Source organism: Pongo pygmaeus, chromosome 3 (genome assembly GCF_028885625.2).
Source record: "Pongo pygmaeus isolate AG05252 chromosome 3, NHGRI_mPonPyg2-v2.0_pri, whole genome shotgun sequence".
Taxonomy (NCBI): Eukaryota; Metazoa; Chordata; class Mammalia; order Primates; family Hominidae; genus Pongo; species Pongo pygmaeus.
Window position 1 is genome coordinate 49,305,500 of NC_072376.2, and position 21,956 is coordinate 49,327,455.

At 36.6% G+C, this 21,956-nt stretch overlaps 1 protein-coding gene across 1 annotated transcript in view; it reads left to right on the forward strand.

The window, feature by feature from the left end:
* TMPRSS11D (transmembrane serine protease 11D) overlaps positions 1-21,956 on the forward strand; it is a 63,031-nt gene that overhangs the window by 23,013 nt on the left and 18,062 nt on the right. The window contains exons 2-4 of the mRNA XM_054485979.1: positions 1,428-1,549; positions 6,853-6,971; positions 18,405-18,472. Coding sequence (XP_054341954.1) covers positions 1,428-1,549; positions 6,853-6,971; positions 18,405-18,472 — 309 coding nt within the window. The remainder of the gene's footprint in view (positions 1-1,427; positions 1,550-6,852; positions 6,972-18,404; positions 18,473-21,956) is intronic.

The following is a 21,956-nucleotide window of genomic DNA, read 5'->3' on the forward strand; positions in this document are numbered from 1 at the left end:
CATGGTCAATTTTTATAAAGTGTCCTGTGTTTATTCAACAAAGTGGAAAATTGGCAAGTCTATATCTGCTTCCAACAGTCTTCTGAAATGTTACTAGTTCCAGTGCCACAGCATACAATGTGCAGGTGGCACAATACAAAATATCAAGAAGTGCCCTTTTATAGGCTTGTGAGTTGAGCAGAGCCCAAACAATACCAGGCAACGTTGCAGTGAAATGTGTCCCACAGCACTGACCCTCAGAACATAACCCTTCTCACTTATACCAGAATGTTGGCAAAACAAAATACAAAAGTATAAAAATTAGAGTATTCCTAAATATAATTGCTTCTCAGCTCTATTGAGGCTTTTAAATCTGAAACATGTCAAGAATTAACACAGGTGATAAATATTTATAAATATCATAAATATTTACAAAACACCTATATAACCCAAGGATTCTGCAAAGTGTTAAACACTTTCCCTGTGTTAAACATAGGCATGAATATTATCTTTACCTTCAAGGTGTTCACAGCCAAGTGGATAACCTATTGAACTAGAAATATATACTTTATAACACATAACATGACCCCACTTAATCTTCAAAACAGCCTTTTGAGGTAGGTATTATTATTCCTATTTTTCAGATAAAGAAAATCTCAGATAAATGACAATATGACCTCCAAGCAAACAAAGGGTAAAACTGGAATTCACACCCAGCTCCTCTGGTGACTTTCCCAGTGTCAGTGTGTGTGACTACGTATTAGTACAAATTCATGGGGAAAATATGATAAATCAAATACATCATCGGCTATTGGAGCAGTTCTATTTCATTTCAGTTACTTGCTATTCTCCCCCATCCTAGCTCTATGCCTCTGCTGATTTTTAATAATATGGGGAATCTTGCAATGAGAAATGCTACTGTCCTGACCCCGTTACCACCCCACCCCTGGTTCTTTATCTTCCTCAACACTTCTTCCCACACGAATGATCTCTCTTCTTTATCTTCCTCAACACTTCTTCCCACACGAATGATCTCTCTTCAGTACAGCCTTGGGGATGGTGCCCAAGCAAGGTTGATTACTACGGTAGTGTCCAGCATAGAATTTTGGAAGACATTGCAGTAGAACAGACAATGATTTGTTGTTATTCTCAAAAACTTTATCAATTGGCAGAAAGGAAAGCAACTCCAAACCATAAGTCAGATTTCCTTCTTCTTCCATCAGACTACTTGAATTTCATTCATTTTGTGCTGAAAAAAAAAAAACTTGAAAGAAAAACCACTAAGGACAGCCTTGTTAAGTTCAGTTTCATTTCTAGGAATATGTTTCTATAGCTAGAGCCATGGCCCAGATAAGAGACCGGGAAAGACAGAAGACAATCATGAGCACTAAAATGATGGATGAAATCAGTGAAATGAATGACTTTCTTTGATCTCTCTCTCTTGTAAGGCCAGCACGTGTACCTTCGACTTCAAGATTTCTGAATCCATATGTAGTATGTTTCATTGTCGTCGCAGGTGTAGTGATCCTGGCAGTCACCATAGCTCTACTTGTTTACTTTTTAGCTTTTGGTAAGTACCAGAAAATTATTACTCTTCAGATTTAATAGCTACATACAATTTCAGATTTAAAGTTTGGCATTCTTTCTTTTACTATGGCTTTTATTTCTTAATATAACGTGATTATATATCTTACTTATAATTCTTCCCCAAATATAGATTCATATCTGTATTTTTACTGAATCAGTATTTTTTCTCTTTCCTATTTTGGCCATTTTTAGTGCCCCAAACACACCTTTTGAGTATACCAAACATTGTTACTCAAAAAAGAATTATTCTATCCAAAGGAAAAAAATCTCAATAATTTTCTGATGCTAAAATTTACTCATTTTGTTTTTCATTAACACTATGATTTCCTTCATCGATAACCTGATAAAATCATAACAGTGAAATATTTCAAAGAACCTTAAGTTTCAACACCTAAAATTTGGATGTACCTAAGTATTTGTCCATTCTTATTAACAAATAATGCTTTTGTCTTCTGAAAACAGTGTCTTACAAGCCTAACAGGATGGTCAGGAGATAAATTTTCAGTTGAGATGTTAAAAGGGGTAAAGTCAAACTTTTTAAAACATTATGTTCTTTAGTTATTTGTCTCTTTTATTTTGTTTAATTTTTTATTATTATATCACTAAAAATAGACAGTGTGGACAAGAAAAAATAATGTAAAGAATACACATATCATGTTCATTCATAAACAACTTTCCTTAAAAATCTCTGTGAAGGCTCTTTCAGACGCTTTAACATAGATATGTAAAATGTATCAAATTTGACTAAATAATATCATATATTAGAATTTTTTTCACTAAAAATACACTTTGAGGTTATTTTTATTTCAAATATAATTCTATTAAATCACTTAAATCATGTGTGTGGGTGTGCAGGTGTGTACATGGGTATGTGTGAGTGGTAAGAGAAAAAGAGAAAGAATATAACTTATAGTATGTCCAATTGTAAACAGGCAAAAATGCTTAACTATGCAAAGATTGAAATACTTCCAATGGTGCGATAAAATTACCAACATTAGAAATACCAATAATGATACACAATCATTTCAGCCAATCAAATGTAAAGGTTATGGCTAAATTTTTGCTTTTGACTGCATTTTGCTATCAAATCACCTGGAGTCACCTACCCCTAAGGTGAACTACAGAGGTAGAAAAAAGAGACATGGAGTTTCAGATTAAATTAATGAATTTTCACTCTTAATGACACGGCATTGTCATGCTTAAAGAGTAGGCCCCTTGGTAAGTTATCTGCAAACTGTGTTCCAGTGATCACTTATGGCCCCCAAATGACTTGATCTTCCACTACAAACAACCACTCTTCCCCCAGGATCTCCAACTCTTGTCCCTTACCAAGGTATTTGTCTGCGTAAGTAATGCATGTGAACAATCAAAAGAAAGTAGACATTTTTATTCTGAGACAGATTCCATTAGGTTATGTACATCTTCATAACATTTCTGAGTTGTGAACAGATATGTTTCAGAGACTTTTATCTCCTTCACACAGCTGAATAGGTCCTCTGGAAGACCCCTGTTGTTATTGTTGTTGTTTTTGTTATTTTAATGAAACATAACATCTTACATATTTCTGGAATACATGTGATATTTTGTTACATGTATACAATGTGTAATGATCAAGCCAGGGTATTTGAGGTATACAGCCCTTTGAGTATTTATCATTTCTGTGTATTGGAACAACTCAAGTCCTCTTTTCTAGCTACTTTGAAATACATAATACATTGTTGTTAACTTCACTCTGCTCTGCTATTAAACAATAAAACTTATACCATTTATCTAACTATATGTTTATACCTGTTAGCCAACCTCTCTTCAATCCTCCTCACACCCCTCCACCCTTCCCAGTCTCTAGTATCTGTCATTCTGTTCTCTACATTGATGAGATCAACTTTTTAAGCTCCCACATATGAGTTAGAACATACTTGTCTTTCTTTTTTACTCTTTTTTTAGTAGTAGAGATGGGGTCTCACTTTGTTGCCCAGGCCGGTCTCAAATTCCTGGCTTCAAGTGATCTTCCCAGCTCTGCCTCCCCAAGTACTGGGATTACAGGCATGAGCCACCATGCCTGGCTAATTTTGTCTTTCTGTGCTTGGCTGATTTCACTTAACACAATGACCTCCAATTCCATCCATGTTGCTGCAGATGACAAGATTTCATTCTTTATGGCTAAATATTATTCCATTGTGTGTGTGCATGTATATATATATATATATCATATTTTCTTTATCCTTTCACTTGTTGATGGACACATAGGTTGATTCCACATCTTGGCTATTGTGAACAGTGCTGAGATAAACACCCAAGTACAAATATCTCTTTGACATGGTGATTTCTTTTCCTTTGGATAAATATCCAGTAGTGGGATTGCTGGATCATATAGTAGTTCTATTTGAGTTTTATGAGAAATCTCAATACCGTTTTCCATAATGGCTGCACTAGTTTACATTTCCACCAACAGTGTATAAGAATTCTCTTCTCTCTGCACTCTCACCAGCATCTGTTATTTTCTGTCTTTTTGGTAATGGAAATCTTAACTGAGGTGAGATGATATCTCATTGTGGTTTTGATTTGCGTTTCTCTGATGATTAGTAATGTTGAGCATTTTTTCACGTACCTGTTGATGATTTGTATGTCTTATTTTGAGAAATGTTCACTCATGTTCTTTGCCCACTCCTTAATGGACGTTTTATTTTTTTAGTGTTGAGTTGTTTGAGTCCTTGTATATTCTGGATATTAGTCTCTTGTCAGATGAACAGTTGGCAAATGTTTTTTCCCATTCAATAGGTTGTCTTTCCATTCTGTTGGTTGTTTCCTTTGCTGTGCAGAAACTTTTTAATTTAATTAATTCCCATTTGTCTATTTTTGGTTTTGTTGTCTGTACTTTTCAGGTCATAGTGATAAATTATTTCCCTAGACTAAAGACATGAAGTGTTTCCCCTATGTTTTCTTTTAATAGTTCTCACAGTTTTAGGTCTTACATTTAAGTCTTTAATACATCTTGGGTTGATTTGTGTATATAGTGAGAGATAAGGGTCCAGTTTCATTCTTCTGCAAATGGATATCCAATTTTCCTAGTACTATTTATTGAAAAGAGTGTGCTTTCCCCATTGTTTGTTCTTAACAGTTTTGTTGAAATTCAGTTGGCTGTAAGTGAATTTCTTTCTGGGCTCTTTATTCTATTTCATTGGTCTATGTATCTGTTTTTATACCAATACCATTCTGTTTTGGTTACTATAGCCTTGGAGTATAGTTTGATGTCAGGTAGTGTGATGTCTCCAAATTTGTTCTTTCTGCTCAGGTTTGATTCGACTATTTGGACTCTTTGTTTCATACAAATTTTAGGATGGCTTCTTCTATTTCTGTGAAAAGTGGTGTTGGTATTTTGATAGGGATTGCACTGAATCTATAGATTGCTTTGAAGAGTATAGTATTTAAATGGTATCAATTCTTTCAATCCATGAGCAAGGAATGTCTTTCCATTTGTTGGTGCCCTCTTCCATTTCTTTCATCAGTGTTTTGTAGTTTTCCTTGTAGAAGATGGAATTACCTTCTGATTTTTTTCTCAGCTATTTCATTGTTGGTGTATAGAAATGCTACAGATTTTTGTATGTTGAGTTTGTATCCTGCAACTTTATTGAAATTATATATCAGATCTAAGAGTTTTTTGTGGAGTCTTTAGGTTTTTTGGGGTATAAAATTATATAATCTGCAAAAGGGACAATTTGAATATATAACTTCTTTTCCAGTTTGAATGCATTTTTATTTATTTCTCTAACCTGATTGCTCTGGTTAGGACTTCCAGTACTATGTTGAATAGGAGTGATGAAAGTGGACATCCTTGTCTTGTTCCAGTTCTTAGAGGAAAGCTTTCAGCTTTTCCCCATTTGGTAAAATGTTAGCTGTGGGTTGGTCAGCCTTTATGTTGTTGAGGTATGTCCGTTCTAAGCCTAGTTTGTTGAGAGTTCTTGTTATGATGGGATATTTCATCTATTGAACATCTATTGAGATGATCATATGGTTTTTGTCTTCATTCTGTTTATGTGATGTATTAAGTTTATTGATTCACATATGTTGAATCATTCTTGCATCGCTGGGATAAATCCCAGTTGATTGTGGTATATTATCTTTTTGATATGCTGTTGGATTCAGTTTGACAGTATTTTGTTGAGGATTTTTGCCTCTGTGTTCATCAGTAATATTGGCCTATTTTTTTTTTTTTTTTTGAGACAGTCTTGCTCTATCACCCAGGCTGGAACACAGTGGTATGATCTTGGCTCACTTTAACCTCCACCTCCGGGTTCAAGCAATTCTCCTGCCTCAGCCTCCCAAGTAGCTGGGATTACAGGTGCCCACCACCACACCTGGCTAATTTTTGTATATTTAGTAGAGACAGGGTTTCACCATGTTGGCCAGGCTGGTCTCGAACTCCTGACCTCGTGATCCACCCACCTTGGCCTCCCAAAGTGCTGGGATTACAGGCATGAGCCACTGCACCCGGCCTGTAGTATTTTTTTTTATTGTGTACTTGTCTGGTTTTCTATCAGAGTAATACTGGCTTCATAGAATGAGTTGGGGAGAACTCCCTCCTGTTTGATGTTTTCGAATAGTTTGAGGAGAATTGGTGTTAGTTCTTCTTTGAAGGTTTGGTAGAATAGCAATAAAGCCATCGGTCCTGGACATTTATTTATTAGAAGATATTTTACTACTGATTCAATCTTATTACTTGTTATTGATCTGTCAAGTTTTTTATTTTGCAAGGTGCCTTTTGATGAAAATAATTTACATTGGATTACTAGATTAGATATCTTGTCAGATGACTTACTTTCTAGCTTACTCCAGAAAAACTAATGGTGAATTACTAACTCCTCAATAAAGAATATTATTTGAAATAATTTTTTAAATTTCATAATTACTTTGGGTTCTTTCTTAATGATAAATGAATAATAGTATATTACAAACATTCATTAATATTTCCTGAATGAATACACCACAAATCTCCCTTAAAATATAGCAAGAATAAAAATTACAGTATTTCTGACGATTTTTAATTTCTCAAATAATAATACCACTCTGATTTTTAAACATCTACACCACTCTGGCTTTGCCAATCCTTTTAAAAATTGAAAAGATAATAATTTTATTATAATTACACTTAAGCGTAGAACTTTTTCTTTCTTTCAAGGAAAGCAAATTTTTGAAATTCTATAATATAACCTCCCATAATCCTGAATAAATTAAAGGTTCAACAACTTAGTAAAGTAAGACTGACCTTCCCTTTTATTTCTTTTTCAGATCAAAAATCTTACTTTTATAGGAGCAGTTTTCAACTCCTAAATGTTGAATATAATAGTCAGTTAAATTCACCAGCTACACAGGAATACAGAACTTTGAGTGGAAGAATTGAATCTCTGGTAAGTTAATATTTGTCTTTGCTCTTTATTCCATTATAAAATGAATATGATAATAAACCTAATGTTTTGTAATATATTTTCAGTTGCTAAGTGCTCTACATATTTTCCTTCCTTGCATGGTGAAACATGTGTTTCTCTCTGCTTTTATCTAGTTAGTTTATTCATATACTGGTTCTTATTCACATCTTTGTCATGAGTAAAAAGTGTTAGAAAGGCCACGAGTAAATATGTATTTTATTTGTTTATGAATTCAAATACTAAAACTTTTTTATTTGTTTAATTAAGCATTGACATTGTCTTTTTAAATTCTTTTCATTTTACCTTCTTCCCTCTTCCTTATCCAACTAAAGACACAAAGCAGGAGGTGTTAAAAAACAGGTTTACCATATCAGCAGTAACATAGTTTGGACAACATTACACTTTGGTTCAATGATAGACATAGAAGTTTGAACAGAAATATGCAAAGCAAGTTTGAGCTCTAACTTGAAGAGGGCCTCTGGCTGCCTGCCAGGAAACCTCACAGGAGAACCCTTAACATTCATGTGTCACCACAAACCAGGGGCTGCCCTTTAGCTTTGACCAGTCTCAGTGTCGCTCACTTACCCTTACCTTTTCAAAAAAAAGTCCTAAGAATATAAAGTAATTCAATGGTTCTACAATTTTAGCATGTAACTGAGTCACCTGGCAGGGTTGCTTTGGTGAGCTCAAGATAAAATTTTATCAGCATTTCTACATTTTCTGGAATATTCCTTAATCCAGGCTTTTAATCCCTTGGTGCTTTTCTGAACCACTGCAATGAGCTTCTAACTGTTCTCACTGTGTGCAGGCTCTTTTCCTTCTAATCTAATTTACACACTTCTGAACACAAATCTCTCACAGATTGTTTCCTTCATGTTACCTCTAGCTCAATACTTTTTGCCTACAAAATAAAATCCAAACCTGTTAGCTAAGCACCTTCTCATGTCTATGCTTTGGCTCATATTTCAGCCATTGTGTGCCCTACTTATTCTTATAGCCAACCTGAAAAGCCATCTTTTATAAGAAACTACCTCTGATCTCCATTATTGGATATAATTAATCCTCCTTCCACATCACCTTACCACAAAATCGTATCTGTGTTGATCTCATGCCACATACCTGTATGTATTTTATATTATAAATATTTGTAGACTTGCTTAATTTGCCCTATTAGACTAAGTTCCATGAGGACAGCTCCATATCAATTCCATTTTTGTATATCCACAACATTTGGTGGGGTTGATGCTTAATAAATGTTTATTGAAGGAACAGGAGTCTCCCACTTCTGATGTAATGAACTTATTTCCCTCAATGTTAACGCTACATCTGGTTCCTGTCCTAGATTCTCTTCCCAAATCATTCTGATTCAACTGTTTATTCTGATCTCATTAAACATTTAAATGATATATCTAACTTCCCTTGCTTTATTCTATGCTCACCCTGCAGTCTTCTCATAACTTGGTTTTCAATGATGCTTGCTTCTAGAGAAAAAAATGTGTTAAATAAGCTTATGATTCAGTCCTCCAGCCGTGATGGTTCTCACTGAAGATTAACTCAGTGGTTTTCGAAGTATGGTCTCTAGCATAACCTAGAAACTTGTTAGAAATGCAAACTCTTGGCCTCACCAAGACATACTAAATCAGAAATTCTGACATTGGGGCCTAGAAATCTGTGTTTTAATAAGCCTGCCAGTGCAGCCTGGTCCCTTTGCTTCTCGGAGCCCCACTCAAAGCTTTCAGCACTCATCTCCCATCAATGACAGGGTCCTGTATGGAAACCGGCAAGAGGGTTTCCAACTCTAACTACGTTTTAGAGTTTGCTTCCTAGGGCTATCCAGGCACCAAGTATCACAGGTTAGTCTCCCAGGGAAGCAGACTCTGAGACTTGCATGCAGGGAGTGTCTCTGGGGTGCTCTCAACCAACACCTTCAGGAAGAGAAGGAAGCAGCATTGGGCAGAGGCATAGTCAAACTACAGTGCTGTTGGCACAGAAGACTGAAGGGAGTCAGAGGCAGGGGGTAGAGGTGGGCCCTTAGCATCCATCCTTCACTATTGGTTGTGAGTTGCCCCACCTCCTTGATGGTGTAACCTCAGTCCCAAGGTGGGTGGGAATGCAGCAGAGCAGCCCCTACAAGGGCCAAACCAGAGATACACCAGGCACCAGAAGTGCTGCCAGGGAATAGAGAAGAAAGGATGGGCTTAAGGTAGGATCCACAGAACTTGGCAATGGATTAGAAGACAGGATGAGAACTGACAGGTTAACACTGACACAGAAATGTCTAACTTCGGTAGATAATGGTGCCATTGGCTGGATGAGGAAACCGAAATGAAAGCAGGTTGTTCAGGGAGACAAAAGTTCACTGTGGACATGTCAGCAGAGTGATTCAGTGGGGAAAGGAATGGATGCCTAGACCACCTCAGAGGAAGATCTAAGCTGGAGCCAGCAATAAAGATACAAGATGAACAATCCCTAACGAACTGCTCCTCAGCCATGCTCCCCAGCCACACTGCTTCAGATTTATAGTCCAGGCGAGGCTAGGAGGTGCGCCTCCCTCAGTGGAGGACAGCAAAGCACCAGTGGCTCCAGGGAGTTAAAATCTTTTGATATTTTTTGTTCTAGCATCTGTCTGCAGAGCTGTCTCTCAGCCATTGCCTGCCTTTACACACAAGTGTGGTCCAGAATTGGGAGATGAGTGAAATTTATTATGCCTAGAGATCTGGATCCTCAGTTGTTTGGGAGTGTATTTTCTGAACCACTTGTTGGTTTAAGTAATGCAGGTTTATTGATGCCACTTCTCTTGAATCCGTGACTCTGGACCCACCACCTAAGTGAATGTGCAGAGAGAAGGGAATGGCTGCAATAGATCTCCATTAAAACCAGTGCATCCTCCCACACACATACAGTAGCAGGGAAGTGAGTCAATGTCAGGACAGCACCAGCTCCCGCTTCGGTACATTTCCAAAGTTCTCAGTCTGCGTACAAAGGTTTGCTCTGGGGCAGCAGAAATAGCCCTGGGCAGGTAGTCAAAGGCCTGGTTTGATTTCCTCCCCTTCCAGGCAAGTCACTCGAAGGCTCACAGGCTTTTTCCTCACCTGCCACATGGGTCCAGTGAGATCTACTGAACTGTAAATAATGAAATGAGTGTGTGTGCAGTCATCTATAAGTTGTAAAGTACTACAAAATGGTGAAACTTTCGGATTTGGGCTATTTAAGGCTGAATGCTAAAAATGTCATGGAGAAAGGAATTTAAATGTAAGATTGATTGACTGGGATTTAAAGACAAATGAAGGCACACACGCAAGTGCACACACACACTGACACTGCACAGCTCCCCTTGGAGGCAGATCCTGACCGTGCAGACCTGGGTCTCTGCCTGTCCAAGTGCACGCCTTTACTACAGAAACCCTCCTTCTCTTCTGGGGCTGTCACCCCACAAGAGCTGGCACTGAGACCTTGCTGCTGCGCTTCCCTGGGGTGTCAGCTTTTGACAGGGGGTTTCCTCCCTCTGCAGGAGCCTTAGCATCCCTGGGACTTTCTTCCCCCCACCCACCCCCAGCAGTTTTATCTCTTCCTAACTCGGGACCCTTTTTTTCCCATACAAAGTTTATTGTCAGTTGCTGTTTTCATCTGTTCAAGCTGCTACAACAAAATACCATAGACTGGGTGGCATATGCACGACAAAAATTTATTTCTCATGGGAGAAGTCAAAGATTAATGCACCAGCAGATTTGGTGTCTGAGGGGCCACCTTCTGGTTTGTAGATGATGCTTTCTAGTTAAAACACCTATTTAACACACTATTAAACACTAAGTGTGTTAAATAGTGCAGTTGATGTATTTGTCATGTCACCTTTATCATACACTAAATCCTGCTTTGTCTTTTTTTCCGTACTCTAATCTCTTTCTGTAATTAATCTTTGCCTGCAGCAGTAGCAGGATATTTAGAGTACTGTGGCTTGACAATATATTTAGTATTTCAAGATTTCCATGAAGTTCTTCTGATGTATGAGTTCCCTAGTTAATCTTACATATGTATCCCTTTGTAAAAACACTTTGAACATTTAAAATGATACATGAATAGTACTCTAATGCAGTGCCATAAAAATTATAAATCATTTGTACAGACTGGTAAGTAAAGATTGTGAGATTAAGAAATACATCAAAGGCCATTGAGCTGGAAAGTGGTATAACCAGAATTCAAACCAGGGTCTCTTGACTCAAAATCTAAGGATCATACCATTTCTCATGATAATATGAGTATTATTGTTATCCCTATCCCATAGACAAAGTGTTAACACTAAATGAGCAGTGAAATAGTCTCAGAATTTTTTATTTTATTTAGCAATTCACTTGTCATTTCTGGTCCTCAGTTTATTCATGAGTAAAATAAAATAGTTGGCCTAGATAATTTGTATAGTACATTCTAATACAAAAAGTCTATGATTTTGTTATTTTAATGTGATATATTCATGGCACTCATTCCCCTCATTTTCCCACCCTGCCTCACTGGTCATTACTTTTCTGTGTTCTTTACAGGCTCCCCTTCCTCTACACTGCCACTAAATGTTGAAGCACCTCAAAGCTTTGCTTATGTCCACTTCTCCTCTGACACTATCATTCTGCCTAGATGATCCCATACATACATGCCCATTACTTCAACCTCTATTTATATGCCAATGATTCACTATATTTCCAGCCTAGACATTCTTTTGCACTCTAGTTACCAGCTTGATATCCTTACATGGCTGTTTCAAAACAACTCAAATATATTATCTCTCAAAATCAAACTCATGATATCCCCACACCATCCTAGCTTTCCACCAACAATACCTATCCCTATTAATAGCAATACCAATTATTCAGTTAGCCAAATCAAAAACCTAGAATTCATCCTTAAAATTCTACTGTCATTCCAAATATCCTATCCATCAGCAGCCACTGTCTTCTTAATCCCCTGTATTTCCTTCAGATCCATTCACCTCTGTCCATATCCATTGCTGCATGACTATCCAAGCCATCGCCTCTACCCTAGGGTACCAAAATAGCAACAAAACTAATCTGTTCATTTGCATTATTTTTTCTCCAAAACTGATTATCTATATGTAGCAAGACAGATTGTTCTCAAATTGCAAATCCCACTATATTATCCTCTTGTTTAAAACACTTCCATGGTTTCCCATTGTTTATGATAAAACCAAATGCTTCAAGTGCGAAGACCGGCATGATCGGGAAATTCCTGTCACCCTAGCCTACTTGCTCTCCATGGTACAGTTGCACTGGCTTTCTTTCATTCCTTAAGTACAACCTGTTTCCTCCCACCTCAGGACTGTGCATGTGCCATTAATTCTGCTGAGGAGCCTTTTTCCTTCCGCTTCAACCAGCTAAGTCTGATTCTTCCTGAAAATCTCAGCTTCATAAGCATTTCCTTTAAGAAATGTCTCTAATATCATTAATGGGCTCAGGTCCCTCTACTGCATTGCTGCGCTTTTCACGGTTATAATTTTACTTAATTGTGAATGATTATTTGATTAGGTCTATTTCCATCCATTAGACATAAGCTTCATGATGGCCAGATTACTGTTTTCTATCCATCATTGTATTCCAATACCTGACAGAAGGGAGGCAGGAGGTGGTGGCACACAAGAGATGCTCAAAAACAGTTGTTGAATAAGTAAATGAATGAGGCCATTTAGAAATAATGAAAGTACCTGTTTGCAAAGTACATGTATCAAAACTATGAATGCATTCTACTTAAATGGTTTTCTCCAAATAAAACGAAAGACTTCAATCAGGATTAATACCTGGGATAAATTGAGTCATTAAATCTCTCCTTTGCCATCAGTAGTGACATTGCAACAAATGTCTGCAAACAACAAATACTTTTCTCCCAGAATATATTGAATGGTATTTCCATAAGCAAACTAGAACACAGGAGGAGAAAGAAAGCAATATTAATTTAAAATTAATCTTATTATATAACTTATACCATCAGGGATTTCAGGTAAAATTCCTTTCAGGCACATCCATTTAACAAGAATTGATTGTTACCAAAAGCCTAGAAGAGAATTTGGCACACAGTTGGTATTCAAATATTTGTTGACTGAATGAATAAACAATGCATGTGTCTAAGAAACACAAAATAAGACATGATTACAGTCATGGTGGAGTTCACAGTCATCTCCAAAATGAGGATATGCATCCCAGGGAGGACCAACAATTCATTGGAATGCTGAAATAAAATACTCAAAGGTCATTTTACATGTATTTTTTCTCTAAATTACTTTTCTCAAGAAACAGAAAAGAAAAAAAGAAACAGCTTTGTTACTTTCTAACAAATAGTTAAATCATTAAACAGGATTGACACTAGCATCCTTGTTTGGTCTTACGCCTTAGGGGAACATGAAATGTGTGAAGACATTCTGAGATCTGAGGGAAAGGTAGACAGTAACACAGTGGGACTGACCAGGCTTCAGCACACCTTTACCTGCTCTCAGCAGATTTCAATGATGAGCAGTTTGCAACTAGTTTGAAAGATTATATTATCTAGTTCTAAAAGAAAACTAAGCCTCCCAAAAGCAACAAGGGAACTGAGAGGAATCCTGCAAAACAAAAACAAATTTTAAAACTTGCACTTTGTAATAACCCTAATACGTAATCACAGTAATGAACAGTAAGATAATGACAGAACTGACATATTTCCTTCTCTATTAAAGCCATATTAACAGGTAAAGCAATGCCAGTCAGTGGTACACTTCTTAGAAGATATTTAATACATACTAGACACATACACACACACAACCTTTTCCTTCAAGGTATATGTATCAGAAAATCACTTTTTAAGGCCGGATGCAGTGGCTCAGGCCTGTAATCCCAGCACTTTGGGAGGCCGAGGTGGGCAGATCACCTGAGGTCAGGAGTTCAAGACCAGCCTGGCCAACATGGCGAAACCCCATCTCTACAAAAATACAAAAATTAGCCAGGGATGATGGCGGATGCTTGTAATCCCAGCTACACAAGAGGCAGAGGCAGGAGAATCACTTGAACCCGGGAGGCGGAGGTTGCAGTGAGCCAAGATCACCCATTGCACTCCAGCCTGGGCGACAGAGTGAGACTCCATCTCAAAAAAAAAAAAAAAAACACTTTTTAGATAAAATTCACGCTATAGAGAGAAGACTTTGAAAATATGTTTAGCAATGTGTCCATCATTAGGTGATTGGGTTTTCTTTTGTTTTGTTTTACTGAAAATCATATAAAGTATGTTATCTGTAAAAGTTCTCTGACATGCACACATAAAAATTTGGGAGAAAAGATTAACTATAATGTTTAATAGATTTTGTACACATTTCTTTAAAAATATATAAAACACAACACCTTTCAATTGGTTTGCAAGAATAACCAATTGACATCATGGAAAATGGAAATTCACTTGCTGAATTTTAACAAAAATTTGCATGATGAGTGAGACTGACAACTTCGTGTCATCATTTAATGAATTCTGCCAGTGATAAACTTCATGTACATGGGGCCAGGTAATTATGTGGAAACTTTTTCAGTGCTTAAAGCCAAGTATTGAAATTAAACTTAGAATCAGACCTTTGAACCATTTTATGACAATGTTCAAAAATCATAAATTCTCTCCACACATATTACAATACTAAAAATATTATTACAAAAAATAAAATACCTAAGTGTTTATTTTATAACTCAGCCTTTTAAATTTCTAATTTCATAAATATATTATAATGGATATTGTTAGTAATGCAGTATTATTACATGTATATAATTTATAAGTAAATGTACATGTTTTGGCTACTCATGCATAAAATGTTTCACCCACAGGAGCACATAATCAGAAATGCTTGGAGACCATTATAGTAATAGATAGATCATATTGCCACATATTTTATCTCTTCCTTGACAACTGAGCTTTCCAGATCTTCTGGTTAAACAAAAGAGAAAATTGTAACAGAAGAGTGATTAAAATGTCAAAAGCATTACTTCTATTACTTCTATTCTAATAATATGAACAAAGCTATAACTATCAAGTAATAATGCACTAAAGAAGGTGATTAATCTGATATATTCATAGGCAACTAATAAGACCTTTCTATTGCAGCCATGAAAAATATGTGACAATTATAGATATCCTGTATGCAGTGTTTCAACCTTTATGTGACCTGTTCTACTAACAAATTTAGTGACGTTCACTTTATTAGAATTTTCTTACACAATCCATAACTTGCTTCATTCTATTGATTATGAATATTATGGATATTGAGGATTCTAGACTATTCTAGATTTAAAAAATAATATTGTCACCTCAATCAGAAGGGAAATATTAAATAGTTCTCATTTTTTCAATGTTTACTCAGTTTTTGTCCAATGTAATGAAAGTGTCAGCAGTACACGTTACAAAATAAAATGTGTATAAAAGTAAACTCATTTGAACAGGTTAATAATTGTAGAGGGAGGGAAAAGGCTAAAACATTGAATGTAAAACTTATGAAAAGTAGATGCATCGTCTCTATGATTTGCAGTAGTCAACTGCATACAGATGAATCATTTTAGTACACGTTAAATACTTTCCTTTTACAGATGGAGAAACTGAGAGGAAGAAAGTTTATACAGTTCATTAAACTTTGTGATGCAAGCTAAACTAACCTGTCTCTGTATTTTCCATCTACTGCCCTTATCACTATCTCATTAGAATACTCTTCAAGCATCTCCTTACTGATTTTCTTACCAAGCATTTGTTAAGTTCTAATGAGAGTCGGTAGTAACATTTTCACCCACTCTGTGAAATATGAAATCTTATTCATAGGCCTCTTTTTTTATTCTTGTATTTGCATATCAACCAATTAATCAACTTGCTTTCTTTATGTTGCTTATTATCTTAGTCCTTACTAAATTGCCTCTTAATCTTGTCCACATAACAGAAATGTTAAGGTGGATACTTAACATTTTAGTCCAGTCTAGCCGGTGCCAGTGCAAAGCCAAATCATGAATTAAAATATAATTACAAGAACCACTTATCAAATTTTAACAATTCCTTCAGCTTTATGACAGTTTTTTCTACTTCGATTAAAGTCAAGTAAAATTAAAGTTAAATATTTTTATTAAAATATCTCCTTTAACATTCCATATTAATAAACATATTAAAGCTCATGCTTCTAAGTAGATTACTAGAAGTTACTTTATCGAATTACAGCAATGGTTAATTCTAGATCATAGAATTTAGAATTACTTTTTGCCTTCTTCTTTTTTTCTATTTTTTTTTAAACAGAGTCTTGCTCTGTTGTCCAGGCTGGAGTGTACTGGCGCGATCTTGACTCACTGCGACCTCTGCCCTGAAGGTTCAAGTGATTCTCCTGCCCCAGCCTCTTGAGTAGTTGGGATTACAGGTGCCTGCCACTACACCTGGCTAAATTTCTTTTTGTATTTTTAGGAGAGACAGGGTTTCACCATGTTGGCCAGACTGGTCTCGAACTCCTGACCTCAAGTTATCCACTTGCCTCAGCCTCCCAAAGCGCTGGGATTACAGGTGTGAGCCACTGTGCCTGGCCTGACTTTTTGCTTTCTTCTTAATACTTACTAGTATTTCTTGAATTTTTAAAAAAGAAACAAAGTACTTTGAGAAAACCAACAGTCTCGTTGTTCTTAAAATTGTTCAAAGCTTCTCTGGAAAAAAAACAGAAAATTATCATTTGGTTAAGAATCACGTTGGTCTGACCTCAATCATCCTATAGGAGCGAATATTGAAAAAGTAAGATATATTGTGGTATAATTGAGATTGCATAAATTTTACCATTTTGAGAAGAATCTGCTCCAAATCCTGGCTTAATGTAATATCCAGCATGCTACTTAATTTTCTTATCTTCACCTTTTCATATCCACATCCACCTAGGTGCCACCTCACAGTATAAGCCAGCATAATCCATTCTTCTTAATGAAACCACAATACATCTGACCCTGCATCTCAGGAGAACTGTATCAGTCACAGCACTTCCAGCTGACTATGAATCTGAATGTTATGCCTCAGGAGAAACATCCTTGCTGGGACTGAGTAGTGATTCAAGGAGATAGTTATGATTCAGTTAAGAAATTATTATTATTATTTTAATTATTGAGATGGAGTCTCATTCTGTAACCCAGGCTGAAGTACAGTGGCGTGATCTCGGCTCACTGCAACCTCCGCCTCCCCGGTTCAAGTGATTCTACTGCCTCGGCCTCCCAAATAGCTGGGACAAGAGGCGCTTGCCACCACGCCTAGCTAATTTTTTGTATTTTTAGTAGAGACAGAGTTTCACCGTGTTAGTCAGGATGGTCTTGATCTCCTGACCTCATGGTCCACCCGCCTCAGCCTCCCAAAGTGCTGGGATTACAGGCGTGAGCCACCACGCCCGGCCATAAATTATTAACTGAGCCAGGCACAGTGGTACACACCTATAGTCCCAGATACTTAGGAGACTGAGGTTGGAGTATCCTTTTTTATGTTATTTTATTTTTAATTATTATGGGTACATAATAGGTGTACATACCCATGGAGTACAAGTCATGTTCTGATACAGACACATAATGTTTAATAATCACATCAGGGTAATTGGGATATCCATCACCTCAAGCATTTATCTTTCTTTGTGTTAGGAACATTCCAACTCCACTCTTGGAATAGGCACCTTGTTGTGCTATTAAATACGAGATCTTATTCATTTCATCTAACTATATTTTTCTACCCATTAACCATCACCTCTTTTCCCCTCTTCCCCACTACCTTTCCTGTGAGGCTGCAGGATTCTTAAGCACAACAGTTAGAGGCCAACCTGGGCAACATAGTGAGACTCAATTTCTAAAAAATAAAAAAGAAATTACCAACTAATACTAAAAAAAAAATAGTCTCTGATGCTTAGGTATGAATTAGAAATGACAAAAAAAAAAAAAAAAGACTGCCCTTTGCTTCCTTCTCCCCTTCTCTTCAAGTTTTCCATTGCTGCTCATTTTAGTCTGGTTTAATCAGATTTCATCCATTAAAAGCAATTGTTGGGATCACACATTTTGAATTGTGTCAGTGGACTTCCCTCATGCTGGCATGACTCCTGCCCCAAGCCCTTAGTAACAGCCACCAAGCCATATAACATAACCTGTCATTGAGTAAAACATCTCATGTGTTTAGAATGATTTCTAGCAAAAACACAGCCTGTCCAGCATCATCTCTGTATAACAGATAAAGGAATAGGTACTGCATCAAAAGGTTACAGAACCTGCCCAAATCAATCCTATGTGTTTTGCAATGGAATTAGGTTGAACTAAAGTGAAAATTCAGTTTTCTACCGCTCATTAACATGTCTCATGTTGCAAGGTTGAGAGGAAGGAGAAGAAGAACTGTAATTACAGAGAGTTTCCCCCTTTCTTTCTACAGATTACTAAAACATTCAAAGAATCAAATTTAAGAAATCAGTTCATCAGAGCTCATGTTGTCAAACTGAGGTGAGTGGAACTGTAGAAAAAATATTTAAGTGTAGATACAATGTGGCATACTTAACTTTTTGTCACAGAATGAATAGTGACATGTTGAGATAAGTTGTTGCAATATTATGAAAATAGTGTTTTAGTCAGCTTAAAAAACAATGCCAAAAAAGCCAAACATATGATCTATTTAGCTACTAATGTAAATAACCATATTACATCTATTCTTATTGGGAAGAGGAAGAAGGGGTAGAGAGAGAGTTGGGGTGAAGGTACAGTAACAAGGCCATCCTATTGTAAAACTCCAGTGGATATCATTCACGGCGCAGCCTACGTAAACAGTCCCTCCTGGAGTTGTACAATGCTGTGGTTTGGGTGTATCCATCCAAGATCAAGACACTATGACCAACATCAAAAGTGGCTTTTTGGTTTTATCTGCCTGATGTGCTATAATAAAAGGGTATTATGGCCAAACCCAAGGCATGTCTATCATGAATTAATAATAGGAGGAGTAGCAGCATGCATGCTAGTTATTTGCCATTCCTGCCTTAGTTAAATATGATGTGATAAAACCGGCCTTTCCAACTGAAATAGTCACCTTCACTGACTCTCCCGCAAATGTCTCAAATGACCACATTGCTCTAGCCTTTACATAATATGCAATAGTTCTTTGGTAGAAGAGGAATTATACTAATTCTTTCTCAAATATTAGCATCACAAGAAAATTAATTCTTATTCTCTGGAGAGTCACCTAGTAAGTATCTGGAGCACAGATGTCTGGTCAGGTAAGTTTTGATGAGGAGTTAAAGGGATAAGAAGAGTCCATGAGAGGGTATTTTCCAAAACACCTTTCAGTCAATTCAGTGCACATTCACTTAGTACTTTCTTGTCAGTATCTGTATCAGCCACCAATGTTCAAAAGTGAGTAAGCCCTGAAAACCTGTAGCACTACATGAGCCTTCTGCCTTTTCTCTCCTTTTGTTCACTTCCCACTTATCACTCAATCCTCTGCAACCTGGCTTCAATACCACCATAAAATATCAACTGCTCTTGCCGATTCAACAATGACATCCAAGTAACAAAATCCAAATAAACCACATCAGTCCTATTCTTGGACCTCTCAAGAGTATTTGGTCCTGTTGGCCTGTCACTCCTTGAAATAGGACTATCCTTTGGTTTGTATGGCCTCGTACACCCTGATTTTCCCCTTACCTCCCTAGCTATTCCTTCTTGGTTTGCTTTACTAGGTCTTACTTCTTTGTACATTCCTTAAATGTTGCTGAACATCAGGCTGTGCTCTAGGCCTCTCATCTTCTCAGGTCACACTCTCTCCTTTCATTGGCCTTCACTGCCACCCATAGGCTGAGTGCTCTCAAAGTTGTATCTCTAGGCCAGTCCTCTTTTGCCTCTAGACATGAATATATGCAGCCATCTACTTGGTACCATCACGTGGATAGTTCTCATGATCTCTTCCAGTATGACTGCTTCTTTATTTTTTTCTGGGCTCTTTTTTAGCATTGCTTTACATGGAACTTTATCATGTCTCTCAACCTCTATTTTATCTTTTATCTATGTTAGATTCTGTGTAATTTCTTCATCTCTTTTAGATAACTAATTTCTCTTCAGCTTTGACTTGTATTCTGTGTAACCCATTTATTGCGTTTTCAATTTCAATGAGTATGTTTTCCTATCTGCAAGTTCTATTTGTTTCTTTTGAGAATCTGCCTGGTCTTTTAAACACATTTCTTATTTTAATTTTTGTGGGTACCTAGTAGTTGTATGTATTTATGGGGTACATGAGATGTTCTGATACAAGCAAACAATGCATAAAAATCACATTGTGTAAAATGGGGTATCCGTCCCCTCAAGCATTTATCCTTTGTATTACAAACAATCCAATTATATTCTTTTAGTTATTTTTAAATGTACAATTAAATCATTATTGACCATAGTCACTCTGTTGTGCTATCAGATACTAGGTGATCTTTTAAAAATAATGTTTTCTACTTAATCTCATTTTTATGATTCCCTCTTTTATATCATTTGTCATTTCAAATATAGTCTTCAACTTGTCTGTTGATTCTATTATGTGAAGTTTTTGAGGATAATCTTTTTGTTATTTTGATTCCACCTTGTTATGGTTTGGCTGTGCCCCCACTAAAATCTCATCTTGAATTTTGGTTCCCATAATACCCACATGTTGTGGGAGGAACCTTGTGGGAGGTGATTAGATTATAGGGACTTTTCCCCCCTTCGCTCTGTTCTTCTCTTTCCTGCCACCATGTAAGAAAGATGTGTTTGCTTCCCCTTCTGCCATGATTGTAAATTTCCTGAGGCCTCCCCAGCCATGCAGACCTCTTTTCTTTGTAAATTACCCAGTCTCAGGCAGTTCTTTATAGCTCCGTGAGAAAAAACTAATACTCACCTCATGATGTATTGTTTACCATTGAAATTGTATGCTTAAATTTAATCTCACTTGGGACCCTGTACAACCTAGACTTAACACATCTACCTCCAGAGGAGTTACATCTGTCAGACATTCTAGAGGAATCAGCAGCACATGGATTTTGTTGTTGTTGTTAATTTCTTAGTTTAAAGGTTCTGGGAGTATTCAGGTAGTATTAATGAAGATTCAGACATCATGCAGCCAGGCCCATGCTTATGAATTTTCAGGTAATACTTCTTTTTCTTTTTTCTTAATTTGAAGCTGGATCTCGGAAACAGATAAATTTATTTTTTATGACATGACGAGCATATTTTTTTCATTCTAGTTCATGCTGTTATTGGGAGTTTAGTTCTTTGAGACTCCTGGCCTTTTTCTAAAACCTCAAGTTCAACTTCCTATTTCGCACTAGCCCAAGGTCCCATCTCCAGTCTCTATGTAAATGCTAAACATAAGCCTGTGGAATATTCTAGTCTTACCACATACTATTCACATTCTTCTTTATTTTTGGTCTTCCAGGATTTTCCTTACTTTTCTATGAGCCAGTTTTGCATTTGAAATGGAATTTATATTATCTATCATTTCTATTTGTTTTATACAGAAAGTGTTCTCTAAAATTATTTAGGCTTCCATGTTACAGCTAGACATGGAAGTTGTAATTATTTGTTCAGTGCCTGTTTCTACATCTAAACTGCAAGACCCATACGGCAACTGTCAATCTTAGTCACAGCTAATTTCTGAAGCTTAGAATAGTGCCTAGCACAAGAAGTTGTTTCTCTAACATTTTTAAAAATAAATATTAAATTAGTATCTAGGATGAATATTAAGTTAGAGCTGGTCATTGAGGTGAGAGGAGGAAGCCAAGAGAGAATATGAGAGCCTCAAAGCCAAATATCTTTAATGTACCTTTTCAGAAAAGAAGACAGCCAATGTCAGGTGGAGGAACTGGTTTATGAGGTAATTTTCATGGAAGAAAATAGAAATTACTGAGGTTTTAGATAATCAGAATATTTAATCAAGTCACCAAGGTTTATTGTGAGGAATTTTTATTATTAATTAAAA